The sequence below is a fragment of the Rhyacophila brunnea genome, unplaced genomic scaffold (assembly GCF_057557595.1).
Source record: "Rhyacophila brunnea isolate RB1 unplaced genomic scaffold, BYU_Rbru_1.0 scaffold_13, whole genome shotgun sequence".
Taxonomy (NCBI): domain Eukaryota; kingdom Metazoa; phylum Arthropoda; class Insecta; order Trichoptera; family Rhyacophilidae; genus Rhyacophila; species Rhyacophila brunnea.
This window is the reverse complement of record NW_028232785.1, coordinates 30,264,192-30,286,952: the sequence shown is the minus strand read 5'-3', so window position 1 is coordinate 30,286,952 and position 22,761 is coordinate 30,264,192. Positions and strand designations below refer to the sequence as shown.

At 37.7% G+C, this 22,761-nt stretch overlaps 1 protein-coding gene across 1 annotated transcript in view; it reads left to right on the top strand.

Moving 5' to 3' along the window:
• Window positions 1–19,346, top strand: part of LOC147077248 (monocarboxylate transporter 12-like) — a 55,574-nt gene extending 36,228 nt beyond the window's left edge. The window contains exons 12-18 of the mRNA XM_085940771.1: window positions 1,904–2,115; window positions 2,905–3,069; window positions 6,597–6,739; window positions 10,376–10,481; window positions 11,023–11,096; window positions 11,913–12,059; window positions 13,756–19,346. Coding sequence (XP_085796897.1) covers window positions 1,904–2,115; window positions 2,905–3,069; window positions 6,597–6,739; window positions 10,376–10,481; window positions 11,023–11,096; window positions 11,913–12,059; window positions 13,756–13,916 — 1,008 coding nt within the window. The 3' untranslated portion in view covers window positions 13,917–19,346. The remainder of the gene's footprint in view (window positions 1–1,903; window positions 2,116–2,904; window positions 3,070–6,596; window positions 6,740–10,375; window positions 10,482–11,022; window positions 11,097–11,912; window positions 12,060–13,755) is intronic.
• The last annotated feature ends 3,415 nt before the right edge of the window (window positions 19,347–22,761 follow it).

Genomic DNA, 22,761 nt, shown 5'->3' with positions numbered 1-22,761 from the left:
GTCAACAGCATTCAATATAAAATAGCTGACGATGGTGTGTTGACACTTGCGAATTCTTAATACCTAAAATTATAGAAGCTGCCATGATTGCTTCACACTCTAAAACTACATTTTTCAATAGGTCTGCTTCATGAAATTTTACTGCAATGACTCGGTATTTTGTAACTACAGGCAATACTACTTTTTGGTACTTAGAGCCTTATTTAATACACGTATTGTCACCTCCGAAAGGGGGGGGGGTAGGTATTAGCGCTGGACCCCTCCTGATGATGTAATGTCATGTCACGGTGATATCGTCTGCTGGCTTCTTTCGGGGACATGCTTATGTTGATTGACAAGGCGGAATTATAGGCGAAAACAGGGCGTTTATTTGTCGGAATACATTTACAGTCAAATAGTACAGCGTAGAAAATATTAAAAAAAAAAAAAAATAATTAAATTTAAATGACGGTGACGTCGGCGAGCGCGACGCCACGGCCGACGTCACGCTCCTCGAGAGTTCGAAAACCGACTGACCCTATTAGGGGCTGGTAGGGCAGAGTAGGTAGTAATAATACACAACAAACAATTCACAATTATTCTATCTCTGAAAAATGACAAAAACAGCCTCTGGCATAATATGTACCTGGCTTATTTCTAAGAATTTCGCTCACCACAGAAATAATCAGCTAGACAAGGCCTGAACAAAAACGATGCATGAGTGCGAGTGAGAAAGTATTCGGCACCCTTACAATCTCTGCGACACGCGCTAGAGTAAGATAAAAGGTCTACTAGCTACAAGCCAGTTTCCAAAAGTATCGCCATAAAATCGGGGCGAAACGCTTCACATAGCGTCGATAACTTGCGAGCTCGTGTTGCTAAAATTGATATTTTTTGTGTTAAATATAAAGTCAGTGGTAAATATTTTTGATTAATTAAGTACAAAAGATGGTTCTGTGTGTTGTCTTAAAATGTGGTAGCCGTACTGATAAGCAAGAAGATGGTATTACGTTTCATAAGTAAGTTGATGCATGTTCGTGATAATTTATTTGTATTTTATTATATATTTTAATATCAGTGACCTAGTGTTTCTTTAAAATAACTTAAATTATGGATATCTTTATCTAATGGTTGCATTTTGACCGCTTAAAAATACTATATAACGTAAAAAAATAGAAAATTATATTTTAATTCTGAGCGTCTAGTGCGAGCACTTTGGGCGAGCACTAGCGAAATGGTCTATGGTCTCGAACATTTGTAGACGAATGCGTTCGCTCGCTCACAAACCAAACGCAAGGCACGCGGCTTCATTTAGCAATGCAACGGGTGGCGTCTAGATGTATCTATAGTCTAAGCAGCTAGACCTTTTTTAGGTACCTGCTTTGAAAAGGGCTGTATTTCTTTGCTAGGTAGGTACATGTTTTGAAATATTTGAACTAGGTACAAATACATATTTTTTTAAAGTAATCTCAAATCAGATATTCTAGTTGCTAGGTACATTGTATGGCTGGGAACTTTGCTTTCAATATTTATGTAGGTAAGTGTACGAATTTAATACCTATTGGTCAAAATTGGATGAAGGCTAATGTAGGTAATAATATTAAAAAAATGATATTAATAATTACTATTTGCTTACGGGCTAGAAATTTGCCTCGCAGTCGATCTGTTCATGTTTGCATGAATCAGCCCAATGATGATTCAGGCCTCATGGCCTTGGATCCTCTGAGGATGCCATGGTTTAGGCGGTATCAGTATTCATATTAGGATCGGACATGGTCAAAAACATTTAAAAAAATATTATTCATACATTTGAATATTATGGTCCATCACAGTTTGGTTCCGTAAGTAATTTCATAAGACATAATAGGTATACAGCCTTCGGTTCATTGTCACTAAGTTATATACAATATATATAAATTTTCAGGTGACTAAACCCACCCCCACAATCCATTGCGACTCAGATGAATCAGAAGAGGAGAGTCAAGACGTGTTGGGAGAAGGAGCCTCTCACCCGCAGTGCCATTGGGCTGGTCTGCGTGCCACCAGGTCTTCTGGGAGACTGCACAGCGTTGAAGATCTGTCCACGGACTCCACTTGTGTCTACAAAGCTAGGCACAGGACTAGACCAATTAGCAGGTATTAATAATTACATAACAATAGGTAATGCTTCGTTTTTCATTTTCGCATCCCTCACTGTTGGCAATCGTGATTAATTTCCTAGTTATATCTCTCCAGCTTTCTCTGCGTAACGCAGTCTGCATAATTCTGTAATGTTCGCAGAGGAGACGACACTTAACAAAGAAGAAGAAGGAAACAAGGTTTGAATCATTGACATTGATACAGGATACACCAGGCGTATGCACAAGGGGAGGTTTTTATGTCTGGACCCCCAATACCAATACCAATTACTCAAGTGAATAGAATAATATTTTTCTTCTTCGCCTGGTCCTCATGACTGAGGATTGTGATTCGGTTGATTTGGCGGTTGAGTATGATACCGGCCTTTCTCTGTCGAGGAGAATGGTGAAGGCCATATCACTAGCAGGCCAGAAGCGGGGTGGAATGAGAGAAACGCACATGTATGCCGTTGAGGCTGGTGTTTATTATATTGTCGCAGTTAGTTATTTGCATTGTCGTTGGCGGTGGGTAGATGCGGTTTTTGCTGGCTGTTAGCTTGAGATCTTGTGGCTTGGGATGCTTGATGCTTGCTTGGCGCCGACGTTTCATGTAATATTCAATTTCGCACATTCGGCGTAACATATACACACCTATACATACCTAAATCCTCATCCATACATTCTCATACATACATTTATATAAATTTTTTAGTCTCATATGTAAAACATCATAATATAGGATATAACAAAGGGCTACTAGGAAAGCTAAGTTTATTAATATAATCTTAAATATTATTCTGTTTCACAGATCAATGTATATAAAGCCGCCTGCACACCCTGCGATAGCTTCCCTACACAAGATGGCCGCCTCCGAAAACAACATGTCCGATTTGGATAAGATGGAGAGACAGGATGACGAAGTCAAGGTTTTACCGGACGATGCCAAAGTTACATGCTACGACAGAATAACCAGGTGAGTGTGCTGCCATTTGTATCGGTTACAACTTGTATTTCATAAAAACTGTCTCCAGCTCCAAGAGAAGAGAAAACTTCTTCTTCTTCTTCGGCTATATCCGCCCCTTAGTTGGAGCATAATATGGACAACACACGGCGTCTCTAAGAATCCCTGTAGCTCGCCAGTTTTGTTTCGTTCCAGGTCTAACCAGCATCCTGTAGCTCTGCCGTATACACTCTAGACCATGGTTTCCCAAACTATGGGTCGTGAGCGAATATTGAGTGGGCCCTCGCCACTGTATACATGAATTTAAAAAAAATAGAAAGTGATAAATTTGATATTTCATTCAGCTATTTATAATTCTTAAAAATTGAAATAAACTTAAGTTACGGAAAATATTGTGATAAAATAATAATAATTTGAATTGCCAATGCACTACAGAATATGGCTTGATTCGTTGGGTTGGATTTGTAACCCATTTCAAGACGACTTACCAACTAGTATGTCAACAAAAGCAAGTGAAGAACTCATTGATTTATCAGAAGATACGTCATGAAAATAGTTTCAATCGTAAACAGTTAACGAAATTCTGGCTCACAGTTGCTGATAATTATCCTTGCCTGTTCGATGAAGCTATGAAAATCTTCCTCCTCTTTACTACCTCATATCTATGTGAGGTCGAATTTTCGGCTATGGTTAACATTAAAACTAAATACCTAAATAAATTGGATATATCAAACTCACTGCGATTAAAAGTAGCTAAAGTTGAAGTTGATGCTAAAACTGTAATGAAGAAAAATAAGAAACAAAAACATCCTTCCCATTGAAATAACTTTGTAAAAAAACCTTGCAGGTGTAGGTATTTAAGTAATAATTTTTTTTTATTTAAGTTGTGTTTCTTATTTCAACAGTCTTTCATTCATATTGGTTTTTTATTTCAATTAGAACAAATAATAAGAGAGCATTAAGTAGTTCCACGACTCGCCACTAGGGAATCTGAGCATTACCAATATTTATGCCCTCTTTTCTCTAAGACAGCTAAGAGGTGGGTCCCAAGATTGGAAATTTTTGTTAGATGGGTCGGGGCCCAGTCAACTTTGGGAACCACTGCTCTAGACAGTATTTAGCGGCCTTTCAGGATGCCGGAATCCGGTCGACTTGAAGAAAACACTAGAAACAAAACTCTACTCTTTATGTCAAATATTACCATATAAGATATCGAATAGGTATTTAAAAGAAATATTTTTGGATTCTAGGTTATGGGCGTTTATTACAAAATATGTATCTACTCAATTTTTGCAATTGCACTGTTGTTATTTTTTTAGCAAACTCAACAATGAATAATTGAGACAACAACGTTTTTATGTTTCAAGCTCCAATTGTTTGTTATTTTTTCGTTGTATTCTATGTCAAAATTAGAACCAAATGGCAATTTGTTTCAGGCGATAAACTCTTAAATGTAATAAATATAGACAAAATAAAATTGGACGTAGCGCTATTTGTATCTCACTTTTTAATTTACTCCGCATAAGGCACATATTTCCGTGGCACTGTCATGAGTTTACCAGATGCGACAGCATGGGAGACGCCCTTTTCAATATTGAACGTTCCCTTATTGGTTGACTTAAACACGCGCGAAATCAGCCAAGCTTTAAATAATATGAAACACGGACTTGGCGCTTTTTGTAATAAATCGAGACTTAAAATATTTTTTTTCGTAGGGTTATGTCGCGTTTTGGAATTTATAGATCAATACATATTGTGTAAAATTATACAAAGAATACAAGCGTATTTTTTTCTCGATTTTGACCAAATGTGGACTTATCGCTTTTTGGAATTAGACGCCTCAATTTTTTAAAATTTCTAAAAAAACGATGGGTCAATTATTGAGATATCCAGGGTTCCAGGGGCTAGCTCAGGTGTCGATCGAACCCCGGATTCACAAAAAAAAAAATTAAATGATTTGAATAGAAATAAAACAAGGTCTTTCGTGCTCGTAACGTTGTCTTCTTATATTTTTAATTTTTAGTTTTCACAAATTTATATTTGGACAGTTGTAGTCGTCAGGTCCGTATGGTTTGAAAACCGGACACTCACTAACTTTTCTTCTCGGGGTTCCCTTTTTTTGAAATTCCTCCGAGCCCACGCCGACTTACCAAGAGCCCTCGTGATTAGCCAAATCTGATCGGATGATCTTTGTATTCGGCGAATCACGCGCGAAGATTTTACCGTTGCGCAATGCGCGGCAAAATTTACAACATTTGAATTTTATATTTAATCCATCATCTATACTTTAAAATTTACTATAATTACACCTCCGCCCAGTATGTGATTTTCACACACCTGACGAAGGCCTTTACCTATGAATAAAAATATTTACAAAGTTGAGCAAGGAATCAGATTAGATGTTTTATGAAGCCGTTTCTAGGTTAGGGTTACATTTCGGCTTATAACTCTACTGAATGACTATTTTACACCGGGAGAAGCCCGCCTGTAACAGGGATGTATCACAATGTATTAAATTTGTCCATTTAACTGGATGTATGCCACAAGCACGTTTACGCGCTCTAGGCACATGCAGGCGCATGCAAGGCCGGCCATAGAAAATGAGCGTGTAAACACGCTGTACTTTACACTCACTACACTACCCCCGGTCGGTTGTTTCAAATAAATAATACATTGCCATCTTTTGTAATCATGGTTATCACCGGCCTTCTTCGCGCTTAGGCGGAGATGGCAGACCGTGATAATGTCATGGCCAAAGAAGCGGGGGTGGGAGACAGAAACGCACGGTTTATGCTGTTGTGGCTGGTTTATTTTATCGTAGATACAGGTTATTGTTGTGGCGGTGGGTTGGTAAAGGCGATTTGGTGGGCTGCAGACGTGGTGTCGCGGGCTGGGCTGCTGATGCTTGGCATCCAAGGCGAGAGTCAGTGCTTGCGGCTTGGCGATGCAGTCTTTTTGGCGGGATATGCTGGCTGGGCTGGAGATGCTTGTAGCTTTGCGTCCGAGGCGAGCATAGGCGATGCTAGCTGTCCGGCATCCGATGCGAGAGAGAGATGCTGTTCGTTCGGCGTCACGGGCAAGAGAGTGAACTTTTTCGCGCCCATGCAACTGACAGATCGGCGGCGTCCTCCTCGTCTGTTGATCGCGAACTTCTCTGTTTTACCGACGGATTGTAGAGGCGGCGCGAGCGGCCGTTTTCGGCAGACCGCATCTGTTTTGGCGGGAGCGTGGACAAATTTGAATTTTGGTGTTTTCAGTGGAGGTAGGCTCCGCTCAGCCAGGGTTGCGAGAGCCGCGAAGAGTGGACGTAGGCTGTGGTGTTATGGGCAAGATGATGGTTCGGTCCGCCCTTTAAGGTGGTCTCCTGTGGGAGACCTTCATCCGGTATCATGGTGACATACAAGTCTTTCATATATTTCTAAATAATTATGTTTATAAGGTTTCGTTTTTTTCATAGATATTCATGGCGCGTCGGGTACCACCATTCTAATTCCTCCCGGCATTCTAATAATCTAATAAACGTGTCTTCTAATTTTCAGATATCTAGACGTTTCTCTATTGAAGGACGGTAACTTTATGCTGGTGAGTGGATCCGTGGCTCTCATGTCAACTGGCTCACCTTATTTGCTGTACTACCTTCCGGCGCATACCCTCGCAATTGGACATTCAAAAGCAGAAGCAGGTAAAAAAAAACATTTTATACAAGCCAAATCAGATATGGTTGGTAATAGTGGCAATAGTAACGTCCATCACATTTTCTTGCCGAGGTGATGACAAGATTACAATATAGCAGTGGTAAGGATGGAAGTAGGCTGTGGAGATTCAACATAAATAGTGTACACTAAACTTTGTCAGTCATACTTATTTATTTTCATTGAACTAAGAATACAAATTGCAGATGGTGCTGGTTAGTTTTTAAAATTCAATTAAACCCTGCCCAAACCAAGTCATAATAATTCAGAAAAACTAAGACGCGGCTCTATAAAACCGTCATACGCATAGTCGTTGCATACGGGTGCGAGTCATGGACGCTAAATGTGAAAGCAGCTGAAATGGTGGATTCTTTGAGAGAAAGATCCTTAGGCGGATATACGGACCCATGAATGATGGTGGGGAGTGGAGAATTAGGTACAACACGGAACTATACCGCTTATACCAAGATTCAAAACTCTCCAACTTCATAAAACTCCAGAGGCTAAACTGGGCAGGCCATGTCCAGCGCATGCCTGAGTCACGGATACCGAAGAAGATCCTCGAAGGAAAGCCAGGAGGGAAAAGGCCAGTGGGAAAGCCACGCACACGATGGGGTGTTAATGTTACAAAAGATGCCAACCAGATACTAAAAATCAGGAACTGGAAAAGACGTGCGGAGGACCGTTCCGGCTGGAGGACAGCGGTGGAGGAGGCCAGGGCTCGACTTGAGCTGTAGCGCCATCGAAGAAGAAGAATGGGCGATCTGATAAAAATAGTGCACACTTTCGTCATGCTTATTTGTTTTTATTGAATTAAGAATACACATTACTACAGATGGTGATGGTTAGTTTTTTAAAATTCATGAAGCCCTGCCTAAACCAAACCATTTTTTTTCCCGACCATGTTCGATCCTAATAAGATCACAATATGGGCACAGAGTGGAGGTTTGTATTAACAGATTTTGTTTTTACGAAAAATGGATGTCAGTCACTTGCTCAACCAATTAGGTCCATAATCTTACGAATACACAAATTGAAAAACAATATGTGTACTTGCCAGACCCAGGATTCGAACCTGCGAACCACGACGCTATCAACCAAACCATAATCAACAAAAAATATTCTTCTATCAGAATTCTATAAAATATTTAAAACGATGTACGATTTAATGACATCATCATTTTATATATTTTATAGATAAACAAATATTTTTTGACTATTATCTACTATGGGCAGGGTTCAATAGAATTTTAAACACAATCTACACATTATTGTAGTCTGAAAACAAATACATTTGGCTGACAAAGTTTAGTGTGTACTATTTATGTCAGATTTAAACAGCTTACCTCCACCCTTCGCCACTGTCATCTACAACTGAAAGTCTAAGGAACCTATGCATGTACCTAGTGACAGTGAGACCTGGAAGTTTTTTCAGACCGGAACGTGCTCCGGCACTTATTCAAACATATATTCTTCATTTTACATGCGATACTTTTGAATCAAAATGAATAATATATAAATTTATCGTTATTTGGTATTTATCAGGCGGGTTTATAATAATTTATTGTTGAATAAGTAATGAGCCCATGATGATCGAGCGGCTTAAGTGTCGGCTTATAACGTCGTGGGTCCCAGGTTCGAATCCTGGGTCTGGCAAATACACAATATTGTTTTTAAATTTGTGTTTGGAGTCAGAGTATGGACCTAATAGGTTGAGCAAGCGGGTAACATCTATTTCTCGTAAAAACAAAAATCTGTTAATACAAACCACCACTGTGGAGGCCCGAATGATCCTATTAGGATCGGACATGGTCAAAGGAAGTAGGTAGTGTTACACCCCCGAATGGTTCCCATTTGGGGATGTCTCTGTGAATCTGGAGAGGCCCGAATCGACATCAAATCGACAAATAGTAAGGGTTGATTACGAAAATAAATAAATAATAAAACTGTAATATAATGTAATTTAACAAGAATGGCAACACACCATTTTTGCGCATAGCTTTCTGAGCCGGATCTTGGTGCGCATGCGCAGAAGAGGAGAAGAAGGATTTTGATAGTAATATAAAAGAAATTGTAACTGTATAAAAATGTAACCATTAGATAATTTTAAACGTAAATACATCTCGCTGTTTCCAACTATCACTCCCCTCCATTTTATTTTACTCGACCCCCTTTTTTTTTTGCTCGCTTGCCCTGCCGCGGCTATCGAATTACACGCACTGCACTGATATTATACTAATATAATATGCAGAAAACTTAATTTAATACTTAAAATGGCTTTAAAGTTCATAAAAATAATTTAAAAATATATCAGGGGCCGAAATGGACCGGAACGCCATTCTGCCTCATACAACCGCTCCGGGTTGTAAAATTTTCCACTTCGAGCACTGAAATAATTTATTATACATCGCTTCCAAACACAAAACACTTAAAACTAACTAATCTATGATGCTAATGGATGGAGGCTGCTTTGCTCAGCTGAAGAAGGCCGCTTTGTAGCTCTCTTCATCATGGTGCATCTGGGCCAGGGCTGATTGCAAGGCTCACAGACACGCTGCTGTTGACGAAGAAGGCTCAAGCGGCTGATGATGCAGGGCATTTGATGCCGTTTTCCCTCGTTGGAGCCAGGGTCTTGCCCGATACACTCGTCCGTGGGCCAAGTTCGCTGGCAGATGCAGTTGGTCGGGAGTACATCGGGAGCCCTGACTTCGCAATCCGGGTGTTTCTGCTCTTTTCTTCACTGGCTTGGCTTTGGCAGCATCCTCTTTCTACTGCTTTTTTTTATTATAGTTTGTTGAGCGCCACCAGAGGCAAGCCTCTGGATGTTTTTTCCTCGCCGTTTCCTATTCCGGTGTTTGGATCTCAGGGTGTGTCCGGGTGAAAGAAATTCCACCTGCTTCTTGATTCCAGACGATCAAAATCAAGAAGCGTAGTCCCACGTTGACTGGGGCCACTTATCACTCCCCTCCATTTTTGTAAGAGAATTTCTCAACTGTCACTTTGTGTTTTGTTTTCTTTTTTTATCGTCTGTATTTGGGATGAAGGTGGATAATTAAGGCAACGGAATTGTGATGGAAGCGGCGAGTTTATTTACGTTTATTATACTATATGGTTACATTTTTAATAATTTAATTCTACGGAGGGCGAAATGTACGCGTTCGCGATTTTGCTGCTTGTCGCGATCTCAGCGCCATCTTGTGATTTTTTTCAACGAAAGCCGTCGTCGAAAAAAAGCGACGTTGCAAATGGTCAACGGTTATATTATGGCATTGTTGCCATTCAACATATTATAATCTACTCTAAGGCATTGCCGGCTCGGCTCTGTTATTATTATTTAATTATTTTCGCAATCAGCCATTATTATTTGTTGGCTTCGATACCGATTCGGGCCTCTTCAGATACACAAAGACATCCCCAAATGGGGACCATACGGGGGTGTCACACAACACAATTCCGATGTGTTATTTCTTCACCTCCAAGTCCCGAATCCAGACGAAAAACCACAAAGAATAAAAGTGACAGCGTGCTTTTCACTTTCTAAAATAGAGGGAGACGACAGTAGGTAGGTACTAATCATTTAAAGTACTTAATATTTCTAATCAAATGGTATGTCTTCTTCTTTTCAGGCAGTTTAGTGGCCATCAGTGCAGCGATGGACTTATGTGGTCGGCTGGCTCTAGGATGGCTCTGTGACCTGCAAATATTCGACAGGAAAAAGGCTTACCTTCTCAGGTAGGTTCACCAGTGGCGAAGAGTAGAGATAGGCTGTGGAAATCCGACATAAATAGAGCACACTTTATTAGTCATACCTACTTAATTGTTTTCATTGAACTTTGAATACAAATTGCAGGAGGTGTTGGTTAGTTTTCAAAATTTAATTATGCCCTCTCTAAACTAAACCTTTTTCTTTTTCTTCTTCGGTCATGTCAGCCCGTTAGCTGGAGCATATGGATACCACACGGCGCTTCCAAGAATCCCTGTCATACCAGTATCCCGTAGCTCTGCCGTAAACACTCTATAGATAGTTAATATTTAGCGGCCTTCCAGGACGCCGGAATTCGGTTGGCTTGAATAACAGGCAAGCCACGTTAAGGCCGAGCCAGGTTCAACATTGACTCTTCACTCCTCACCTCAGATATATACCTATTAGAAACAATTTCCAGGACAAATAGCTTAATAGTTTTGGTTTTGTGTTTATAGTTTTATAATGAAGTTCAACCACGTAATCGCCAGTTCAATAAATACTTAATAATTTTCTTTTTTATATTTGCAGTGTATTTGTCGCCGGAATGTCAGTGCTGAGTCTACCGTTGGTGACTTCATGGTGGTTAATGGCTGTCGCATCAGGTATGTCCAAACTCATCAGGAATTTAATAGAATTAGTTATTAGCCTTGTAGCGTTTAGTTTAGATATCCTTGATGGCCGCGCAGCTTAAGTGTCGACCTATAGCGTCGTGGGTCTCAGGTGCGAATCCTGGGTCTGGCAAGTACACATATTGTTTTTCAATTTGTGTATGAGTCAGAGAATGGACCTAATAGATTGAGCAAGTAGCTGACATCCATTTCTCGTAAAAACAAATTCTGTTAACAAAAACCTACACTCTGTGGAGGCCCATATGATCTAATTAGGATCGGACATGGTTTGGAAAGCGTTTAGTTTACAAGATGTCATTCTGGGACTCACGACTGTACTTGGTTAGAACCAAATGCCGCCTATTCAACGCTTGTATTATGATAGTGCTGCTTTATGGTAACGAATCATGGCACGTTACAAAAGCTCAGAGTAACTGTATACTGATCTTCGATACCAGATGTTTGCAATGGATACTGGGCGTGTGGTGGTAGGTATAACTTTAAATGAGGAGCTGATAAGAGAATGAAAAGAGCAGTCTCTCGACGACATTGGACCTGGCTAGTATTTATGAGTGTTAAGATACGTTATAACAGTGGCAAGGAGTGGAAGTAGGCTATTTATGTTGGATTTTAACAGCCTACCTCCACCCTTCGTCACTACATTAAAGTGTTGTTGTAGAGATGAAATTATAACAGAATGATACTTAGCAAAGAACTACATAATTATTATACCATGCCCAGTCGAAATATCCTCGGTAAAGCTATGACTAAAATGTGGAAAAATAAATCATTTTCATTGTTAATTTCCAGGATGCTATGGTCTCTGCCTCGGGTGCTGGTTTCTCCTGGTTCCCGTGTTACTCACAGATCTCTTCGGCAGGGAAAGGATAAGCTCCTCATATGGCCTCGTCAGGATGTTCCAGAGCATCGGTGCCATTTCAGTCCCCCCTTTAGCAGGTAATTTATCTATTAATTATTATTGCACATGCCGACAGATTTACAAGTTGATTAAAAAAACTATTGCTGAAAACCTGTTCTCTGCTAAAACTGTGCATAATTGTATTAGAGTGTGCATAAAATGATTGAATAGGTACGTAGCATGGCTTTAAGGAGAGGTTGTTGTTCATCATGCCACAGCAGTGGCGAGGAATGGAGGTAGGCTGTTAAGATTCTAAATAAATAGTGTACACCAAACTTTGTTAATCATACCTACTTATTTGTTTTCAATGAACTATTAATACAATTAGCAGATAGTACTGTGAGATGCCCGGGATTCCAGCGGCTAGCTCAGGTGTCCATCGAACCCCGGATTCACAAAAAAAAGGTGTTAAACGATTGGAGTGTAAATAAAACACGGCCTTTCGTGCTCGTAACGTGGTCTTCTTATATTTTCTTAATTTTTAGTTTTACAAATTATATTTGGGGATTTTTACAGTTGTAGTCGTCAGGTCCGTACGATTTGAAAACCAGACGCTCACTAACTTTCTTTCTCTTTTTCAAATTTCGCGTACCCACGCCGTCCAGCAAAAAGAACTCTCGTGATTGGCCAAATTTTATCGCGTGATGCTTTTGATTTGACGAATCACGAGGACCACCCCAGCGAAGGCGCGTGGAAATTTTTACGTTGCCGGCAAGCGCGGCAAAATTTATTATAAATGGATACTTATATTTAGTCTTAAAATTATCTCTCTCATCCATCATCATTTAAACTTTTTAAATCAAATTAAATTTATCTTAATTACACCTCCGCCCAGTATGTGATTTTCACACACCGGACGAAGGCCTTTACTCATGAATAAAAAAAATTAAATTACGTAGTTGAGCAAGGAATCAGATTAGATGTTTTATGAAGCCGTTTCTAGAGGTCAGGGTTACGTTTCGACTTATGACTACTAAATGATTATTTTACACCGGGAGAAGCCCGCCTGTAACAGGGGTGTATCAACTGGTTAGTTTTTAAAAATATATTAAAGTCTGCCGTAACCCAACCATAATTGTTTAGGTATGCTATCAGCGATGAGACAAAAATAAGGTACACTTATTCAGTCATTTAAACAGCGATTTAAACTGGTACTGGTCATGATGCACTAGTAGAAAAATAGTTTTGGAATGCACTCTCACGGTTACACTTGGATTAATATGAATGATGATGACGTTTGTATGAATGATTAGCCACTATGTGCCGGTAACACGGCTTGAATAGATGTTCTGATTTACTGAGCTCGTACGGAGACTCGTATTGAGTTCTTGCTTAAACGACAGCCACACTATAGCAAGTTGACTCTTTCGTTGTCTACTAACAACTCCCTGTCATTAAATCATGGTCGACTAATGACCCGTGATTGTTCAGTGCCTGGATGACAATAGTAATAAGGATGGTGGGTGTGACATATTTAAGGATGGGATTGGGATCATAATCGGTCCAACCACCCTCAAAAGGCTGTGGAGACGATGCATGTAGCTTATTGTGTAAAAAACTTCTTAAGTACATAGTGTTGGAGCACAATATTATTTGTGTGACATTTATTATGAATGAATCTGCAATGCAAAATGACATGCAGCTTATTAATTGAATCGTTACCCTTTTTCACTTTTGCATTCATATTATAATATATAAAAGGTATGTCTTCAACTTTTTTTCGTTTAATCACAGGTTACATGAGAGACGTGACAGGCGGATACTCGCTGTGCTTCTACGGAATGGGCTCCTGCATGGTGCTCGGGGCTCTCCCAATGTTGGCAGTGGTCGGAAAGCAGAAGAAAGCCGGCCTACCATACGTCAAGAAGTCCAGAAGAAACATCACCAAGAAATGAACATCTAACTTAATCTAACTATAAATTGTTATTATCCGGTATTAATACCCAATGTCGGTCTTAGCCAAACGTTTCCAATCTTCTGGCTACCGCAAAAACCTTCCACTGCCTTGACATCAAGGAAGCCGTGTCTCTCGGTTACATGTAAATTGTACGTAAAACATTTCACCGTGGCACAGTACGCCATGAGCTTTCGTATTGGTAAGAGATGACCGTATACTATACGGTCTCTAATTTTATTAGATTCAATATGAAACATTAATTCAATTTTTATAATTGATTTTGACAAAATTCATGAATTCAAGAATGAAAACGTAACCTAACCTAACAAATAATCTAGTATTTCGGGTATTTTCAAAATTTGTTTGCTGCTGGCTTCATGTAAAGTGTAAACCGACAAGAACCGTGTTTTATTTTGACATGAATTTTATGTCAGTAGGGCAGAGCGGGGTCATTTGAGCCACGGGGTCACCTGAGCCACCCGTAGTATCACTCTTACGCTGCATTATAGATACAAGCGGTGGATTCCGAACAAAGCGGGAGGGGTAGACAGCCAATTCGCAATTGCATCAGTCACCGTCCGGTGTTCGATGTGACTGTGAACGAGCGATGTTACTATTTTCACGCCAAAAGTAAAGAAAGCAGTTCCTCATACTTTTTGGTCTCAAGACTCTCAAGCACATGTCTGTGGTGTTACGGCAATCAAGTACATGTATTTTGATTTAAAAATAGTGTGTTTATGCGATGACAGTATCAAAAATAATCTATTTTCAATAGTCTTCGGGTGGCTCAATCCAATTAGTAATAATTTGAGGAAGGGGTCATTTGAGCCATAACAAACGTACACCTGAAAGTAACAGATACACATGAGAAGGACCAGCTTGCTGCAGAACAAAGTAAACGGAAAAGTGAGGGTAGCAAGAAGATAGTATAATCGAAGAAACTGACAGTGAAGAAAGCTATTTTGAAGAGTTCCTCTGAATCTGAGAGATTAAGAACAATTAAGAACACTTAAGAACACTAAAAATCTCCAAAAGAAGAAAAAAGTACAGACAAGTATAACTATATTATGTTCTTATTGTTTTCTAATAACTTGGATTAAAGATTTAAGAAAGATTTTGTTTGTATTTTATATTGCTCTGATGAAAAAAACCTTTCTACGCCTTCTGGCTCAACTGACCCCATTGGGTGGCTCCATCTGGCATTTGTGACATTAATGTAAATTTAGTCTTGTAAACATCGTCTTTGTTACAGTTTTTTGATGAAGTTACATGACCAAATAAACAACTTAACTGGTTTAAAAGATATCATTTCTTATTTCTTCATTAATTAGAAGCTATACTGCTTTGAGCAAAATCATGATCAAGTGACCCCGCTCTGCCCTACTATACGACCCAAAGAGGTTGGGCGGTCTTTAATATACGACTGTATATTTCCGATACAACATTTCACGGTGAAGTGTGATACGGCGAACTGCATACGTACAAGTTTTCGGACACGGTGTCTCTCTCTACCATTAACGTAATCTATGAATATTAAGACTATCACGTCCCATACATACATACCCAATATTATTCTGTAGTTAACGAATAAATATACAAGAAAGTTATTGAAAAATGAACACTATGTGTATTGTAATAAGAGTCAATTTGTATACATCATTATTGTTACATATTGTTAATGCGTCTACGGCTATATCGCCTGATTTTTATTGTATGAAGAAATCTGCTTGAAAAGGCTGAGTTATATCCACTATCAGAGAACAGCTACCATCAGGGTAATCTTTGCTCTATTATCTATTACCCAAAACAGTTCGGTGAAGCTGCACTCTCACCAATCTGCGAAACATGGCTATGTTTACTGTTAATCTTTCGTTGGATAACGCGTTGGGGAAAGCTGTACATTTGTACTATCATAATGCAGTTTTCTGGTTTGGATGCTATGCAGAACTTCTTCTTCTCTCCTATCCGTTTCAGGACATGAACTTATTTTTTCGTCCCGTCAGTCAAATGAATTTCAAGAATTCGTCTATACTGCCACATCTCGAAGGGCTAACTTCCAAGATTCATCCAATGTAACCCTTAATGCCGAAATCATTCACAATCAGTATAAAATGTATTCCAAAAGTTACACATCTCAAGATATTAGATTTACATAGTAGATCGCAGTAGCGAAGGGTGGAGGTAGGCTGTTAAGATCCGCCATAAAAAGTGCACATCAAACTTTGTTAGTCATACGTATTTGTTTTCATTGAATTAAGACTACAATATTTTTTATACCCCACGATGGCCGTGCGGCTTAAGCGTCTGCCTATAGCGTCGTGGGTCCCAGGTTCGAATCCTGGATCTGGTAAGTACACATATTGTTTTTCAATTTGTGTATGAGTCAGAGTATGGACCTAATAGGTTGAGCAAGTGGCTGACATACATTTCTCGTAAAAACCAAATCTGTTAATACAAACCTCCACTCTGTGGATCCTATTAGGATCGGACATGGTCGAAAAAAAGACAACAATAATTTATAGATGGTATTGGTTATCAATTAAACCTTGCCTAAACCAAACCATAATAGTTTTGGTATATTTTGGGCGATCGACAAAATTGTGCATACTTTTTCATTTGTACTAATTTGTTTTTGTTGGATTAAGAATACAATATATTATTACACATATTGTTTGTTCATTTTTTATTAATTCACTAAACCCTGCCTAATCCAAACTATAATTGATAAAAAATATTATTCTATCTATAAAATCTTCAAAGCTATGTATGATTTAATTGCATAATTTTAGATATTTTATAGATAGACGAGAATTTTTTGACTATATACTATTATAGCTTGGTGTTCCCACGGTTTAATTACATTTTAAAAACTAACAAACACCATCTGTAAATTATTGTAGTCTTATTTCGATGAAAACAAATACATATGACTGACAAAATTTAGTGTGCACCATTTATGGCGGATCTTAACAGCCTACCTCCACCCTTCGCCACTGCTAGATCACCATGTTTCGTCTTATGTATAATTGTATAAACATGGCCACATTGAAACAGCACAAAACTTCCATTCTATACTGACATAACGTCTCCATCAAAGAAACGTCTTCGCTAGAGTAATCTTTTCTGGATTGCAAGAGAAGTGCCGCTTCTGACTGAGAGCGAGTTGGATAATTACCAATGTGACTGGTTCTGGCAAATATAGCCTCTCTGAACCATTAATAGTAGCAAAACTTCATCATTTAAGGCACTATGTACAACACAATCGTTTGCAGGTTATGGCCTTCTTCAGAAACTTCTTCCATCAAGCATCGGTTCATTCCAGTTACTATGGTCGAGTATCCCCTGCCGCAGTGTAGCCATCTGAATTTGGGCCGTCAAAGTCTTTACTTACTCTCAGGGGATGTTTTCATAGCAGTGGCGAGGAGTGGAGGTAGGCTGTTAAGATTCTACATAAAAAGTGTCACTATCTGATGTACCAGATTAGTGATATTTAATTGTACTTCTGGGCTGTAAGAGAAGGTATCTGAAATCATCTGGAGTGTCCAATGTTCCCTATATTTTTTTTTTACATTGGGTTTACACATCATGATGTCATCCAAGCGGTAAAATTTCATCAAAAAATACATTTTTTTTGCATAGATAAATGAACTTGTCAAATTATTATGCCGTAAAGACTAAAATTGAGTGACCATGAGTGAAATACGTTTGTGAAGTGAATGCAAATGTTATTAGGATGTAATATTAGGCCAAAACAAAGATCTGGTTGGCTATCATTTGTAAAAAGGCGCTGGGCTTCATCTTGCATACTTCCAGGGTCTTTCGGATGTTACGGTATTAAAAATTCTTTATAACTCCTTAGTTAGAAGCATACTAGCGAGTGGGTCTATTGTCTGGGTGACGCATCAGTTGAAGAACGACCTTATGGTCGAGGGTCCAGAAGAATTTTTCGAGACTCCTTTAATTTCGGCTGTATGGGTATTATCCGTGGCTCTATCTGACTGACTTTCTTTTAGGTTTGCTTACATACTGTTTAAACTTTAGAAGAGATCTTTATTTACCTACACTATACGCGGTGTAAATGGAAACTCCACCATTCTTGGTGGCATTGACTTGTGTGTCTCTGACAATTATATTAGAAATCTGGAGCATCCGCTGTTTGTTCTCCCACGGTGCAGATCTAACCTGCCGTTAGTAATGCCAATTGGGAGAGTAATAATAGTGTTCAAATCAAATCGCTTCGGATATTGACATATTCCACTTACGTGAGGTGAGTTTAGGTGGACGTTGTTTTATATGTTTTTAAGATATCGTCTACCTAATTCACTCAGTGTGCTTCCGTGCACTTATATTTTTTATTCACATTACCCTGTGTTTACACTTATTTTGGTAAATGTGCCGCAGAGGTGGACATGAGATTTTAAACTTTATTTTTAGACCAAACCAAACCTAACCTAACCTACCCCAACCTAATATTACCTCATATAATCTTAGTTTCTGATAATGGTGTATCAAAATGTATGAAAATTTCAAATTTTCAATTAATGATTATTTGATCGAAAAGCCGATGCGCCGACAGAAAAAGGTATTTATTATAATTTATTGTCTACATGGAATAAACTGTTTTCGTAAAAAAAAAAAAATTATAAAAGCTCGTTTCCACCTCTGCGGCACAATTACCCTTATTTTTTATGTCATGTCGGAACGCTTTGAATTTATAATTTGTCATGAATCAATAATTTTAATTTGCGTGGACACGTGTGCACATGCGTACACCGTAGAGGGAGCATTGACTGTGACGGCACGTTATCGATTATTAAGGGTCACACTAAAAAATATACCATTGGCAACCCTATCTAAAATACCCTATATAAAATAGTGTTCAAAAAATGTTGTAATTTTTTGAATAAAATTGTACTTATTCGAAAATAGTTAACAAAAAATGTGACATATTATTGTATTAAAATAAACAAAAAAAAAATGTTCATTAGATTGTAAAATTTATAATATTAAATATTAGGAACCCCAAATGGCAGAGTAAAAGACGGGTTTCATTAAAATTTACCCTTTTGGGACTGTAGGAAACAATTAACATATTATTATTATTATTGATAATTAACAAAAACATATAAGTAGTTTAAACCACGGTTTCCAAAGTGGGTGCTGGATCTGGAGAGCATCGAGAAGCAGGCAATGAGAAGCTAAAATTTTGGGTAAAATAAATTCTCCTTGAAAATGGGGCAGTAAATCAAAAAAGTTTGGGAAACTACGGTTTATGAAAGTGAATTATTATTTAAGTCGTTTTTCATTGCGGATTAATATGTAGCAAGCTTCACACTGTGCACACATATATAGAAAACCCGCTTGATGTTCTGCCATTTGCGGTGTCGTAGGTTAAGATTTAACAGCCGAAATTGGTTCAATTGCCGATGGTTTACCATTAACGGATGGCTACCGAACGTTGAATTAGAGATGATCTCATCACTGCAGTAGATACCATATATTACAGTGGCGAAGGGTGGAGGTAGGCTGTTAAGATCCGCCATAAACAGTGCACATTAAACTTTTTCAGACATAGATATTTGTTTTCGTTGAAATAAGACTACAATTTACAGATAATGTTGGTTAGTTTTTAAAATTCAATTAAACCCTGAGAAACCAAGCCATAATAGATAATAGTCAAAAAATACATGTATATCTATAAAATATCTAAAATTATGCAATTAAATCATACATAACTTTGAATATTTTATAAATAGAATAATATTTTATATATATTATAGTTTGGTTTAGGCAGGGCTTAATGAATTTAAAAAAAATAACCAAGAATATGTGCAATATGTATTTTTAATCCAACAAAAACAAATAACTATGAATGAAAAAGTGTGCACAATTTTGTCGTATTGCCCAAATTAGACTAAAACTATTATGGTTTCGTTTAGGCAGGGTTTAGTTGATTTTTAAAAACTAACTAACACCATCTGTAAATTGTAGTCTTAGTTCAATAAAAACAAATACATATGACTAAAAAAGTTTAGTGTGCACTATTTATAGCGAATCTTAACAGCCTACCTCCACCCTTCGCCACTGATATATTACAGCGAGTCGACAGTGAAGAGTGAAGTGATGATTTAAAATGAAGAGATTTTCTTATTTCTGTACTATATTATTATGTTTATGGTATATATGTTACGCCAAATGTGCGAAATTGAATATTACATGAAATGGGCAAAATTTTGCCTAAATCATGAAAAATGCAAGCCCGTTGCCTTCTTCATGAATTAGACAAAATATCTGGAGAGTGCGTGAAATCGGCAGTAATTTTTCTGCCTACTTCATGTCTTGGACAAATTAGATAGTAGCGCTACGGTGGTATTTTTTGCAAAATTATTAATAAAATATTTTTTGGTCAAAATGTACATTTATATTATCTATGGTCAAAATAGATGATCGCGCTCCGTGGTGTTTTTTGCAACTAAACAAATGTGTCAAATGTCATTGATTTGAATGACGTTCATATCCATTTACTATGCGCAAAAAAATTCTAAAACTATAATATGATAACGGAAGAATTTTATTGAAAAGTATTTTCGCGATTTGATTCGTGGTTGGGTATCAATTGTGCAATGGTCGATTGAATGTTTGTGATAGTTTGTTGACACTTGATAGCTAACCTCAAAATGGACATTCAGTTGAATAATTTAATTCAGAATTACAAAACCTAACCTAACCTAACCTAATAATAATAATATTATATTATGTCCAATTATAACTAATAAAACCATCCGTATTAAATTTACTTTTTCTTCTGTCATGTTGACAGTTCAAGAATTCCATACCGTGGCGAATTCATGTACTCAGCAGAAAAATTACCTAATTCATGAATAAGGCAACAGGCTTGACTATTACATGAATTAGCCAAAATTTTGCCCATTTCATGTAATAGTCAATTTCGCACATTCGGTGTAACATATTATACATAAGCATTGGACTATCATGCCGTGGGTCCCAGGTTCGAATCCTGGGCCTGGCAAGTACACATATTGTTTTTCAATTTGTGTGTGAGTCAGGGTATGGACCTAATAGATTGAGCAAGTGGCTGACACCCATTTCTCGTAAAAACAAAATCTGTTAATAGAACCTCTACTCTGTGGAGGCCCATAGGATCGGACATGGTCGAAAGAAGAATATATTTTGACAACTGCCACTTGCATTTCTCAATTATGCCACTATTTAGTGGTGGCGACTGTTTAGTTTTAAAAACACATCTGCTGTCGCAATCGACAAGTTGCATGCTTCTCGGGCACAGAGTCGAAGACGCCAGGTCGCATAAAAAATATAAATTTTGGTGGGAATCAGAAAAAAACATAGCTGCTATGACGATTTAAAAATCTATAATGCTAATATGATAACTCTTTATATCAGTGGCGAAGACTTCCTGTTGGATGGAAATAAGCGACAGTAACAAATGAAATGTAATACCTTTGTTGTACAGAAGATTTATTATCTTCTTCTTTCACTACATTATCATCTCTTCAGTTAGATCATATGGACACGAAACGGCGCCTATAATAATCCCTGTCACACGTCAAGTCTTTTTTGTATTGTCTAATCTATATATCGTAAAATATATATGATTTAATGGTATAATTTCAGATATTTCATAGAATATAATATGGTTTGGTTGAGGTAGGGTTTAATTGAATTTTAAAAACTTACCAACACCACCTGCTGTAGTTTTTATTGTTAGTTAAATGAAAACATTTATAACTTATAAGTTTAGAATGCAATATTTTTGTCAGATCTTCATAGCCTACTTCTATAATATTTCGCCACTGATATAAATGGTAAGCTAACGTCTTCGAAATGACGACAAAGAAAATCTCTTTCATTCACTGCTTCACTCCACTCTGTACGCAATTTACAAAGAAGATGAAGAAAGTATAATGATTTTGACTGACTATTAAAATTTCTTTTTTTTTAATTTAATTTATTTACCTATGTGTACTGGGAATATTAATTTTGCAAAGTATTGTCCTCAATAGCTTGCTTATAACAATGTAAACAAACACAATTAATAACTCCATTATAAGTATGTACCTATTTAAATCAGCGGGAGAAGTACTTACATTACTGCAAAAATCACTGAACTCGACTTCTAAATGCAATAGGTCGTAAAGCCTGTCAGTTTTAAACTATATTCTTTATTCATTAAAATATAAAATTTTGAAAAATCTCGATTGGGTTTCGATCTCACATCTTTTACTGTCCGGATTAATGCTCTTATCTATTAAGCTACCGATTCATCTACGACTCATTATGATTAATCCTAACGATTACGTTATCCGAGGCCATTTATTATAATCTTGTAACAATATGATTGCTTAAACCGATTGTATGCATTCTGCAAGTTCATACTATGAGGCCGTGATCGACAGGCCGCACATACAAATTTCACGAGTTATCTCGTCCGACTTGAAACTAAAATTACTAGCCACTGTCAATTGATTTGTATAATCTAAAAAAATTAAACACACAGTGACATCTGTTTGAATGATTATGAAATACTAAGCCACAAATTGTCGGTATTACAACGAATGTATTAAGAGCTTCGCTCTACATTCAACGCGTGTCGTTAAAAATCTGCAGCCTGACAGATACTGCCGTAGTAATATCGTGAGGCATAGAAAAGATTAAGCTACCGATTCATCCATGACTCATTAACCGTAACAACTACGTTATCTGAGGCCATCTATTATAATCTTCTTGCTGAATGATTACTATAATTAATAATTACAAAGTTGATTGCCTTTCCTTTATTGAAATTTGATGCATCTCAGATAGGT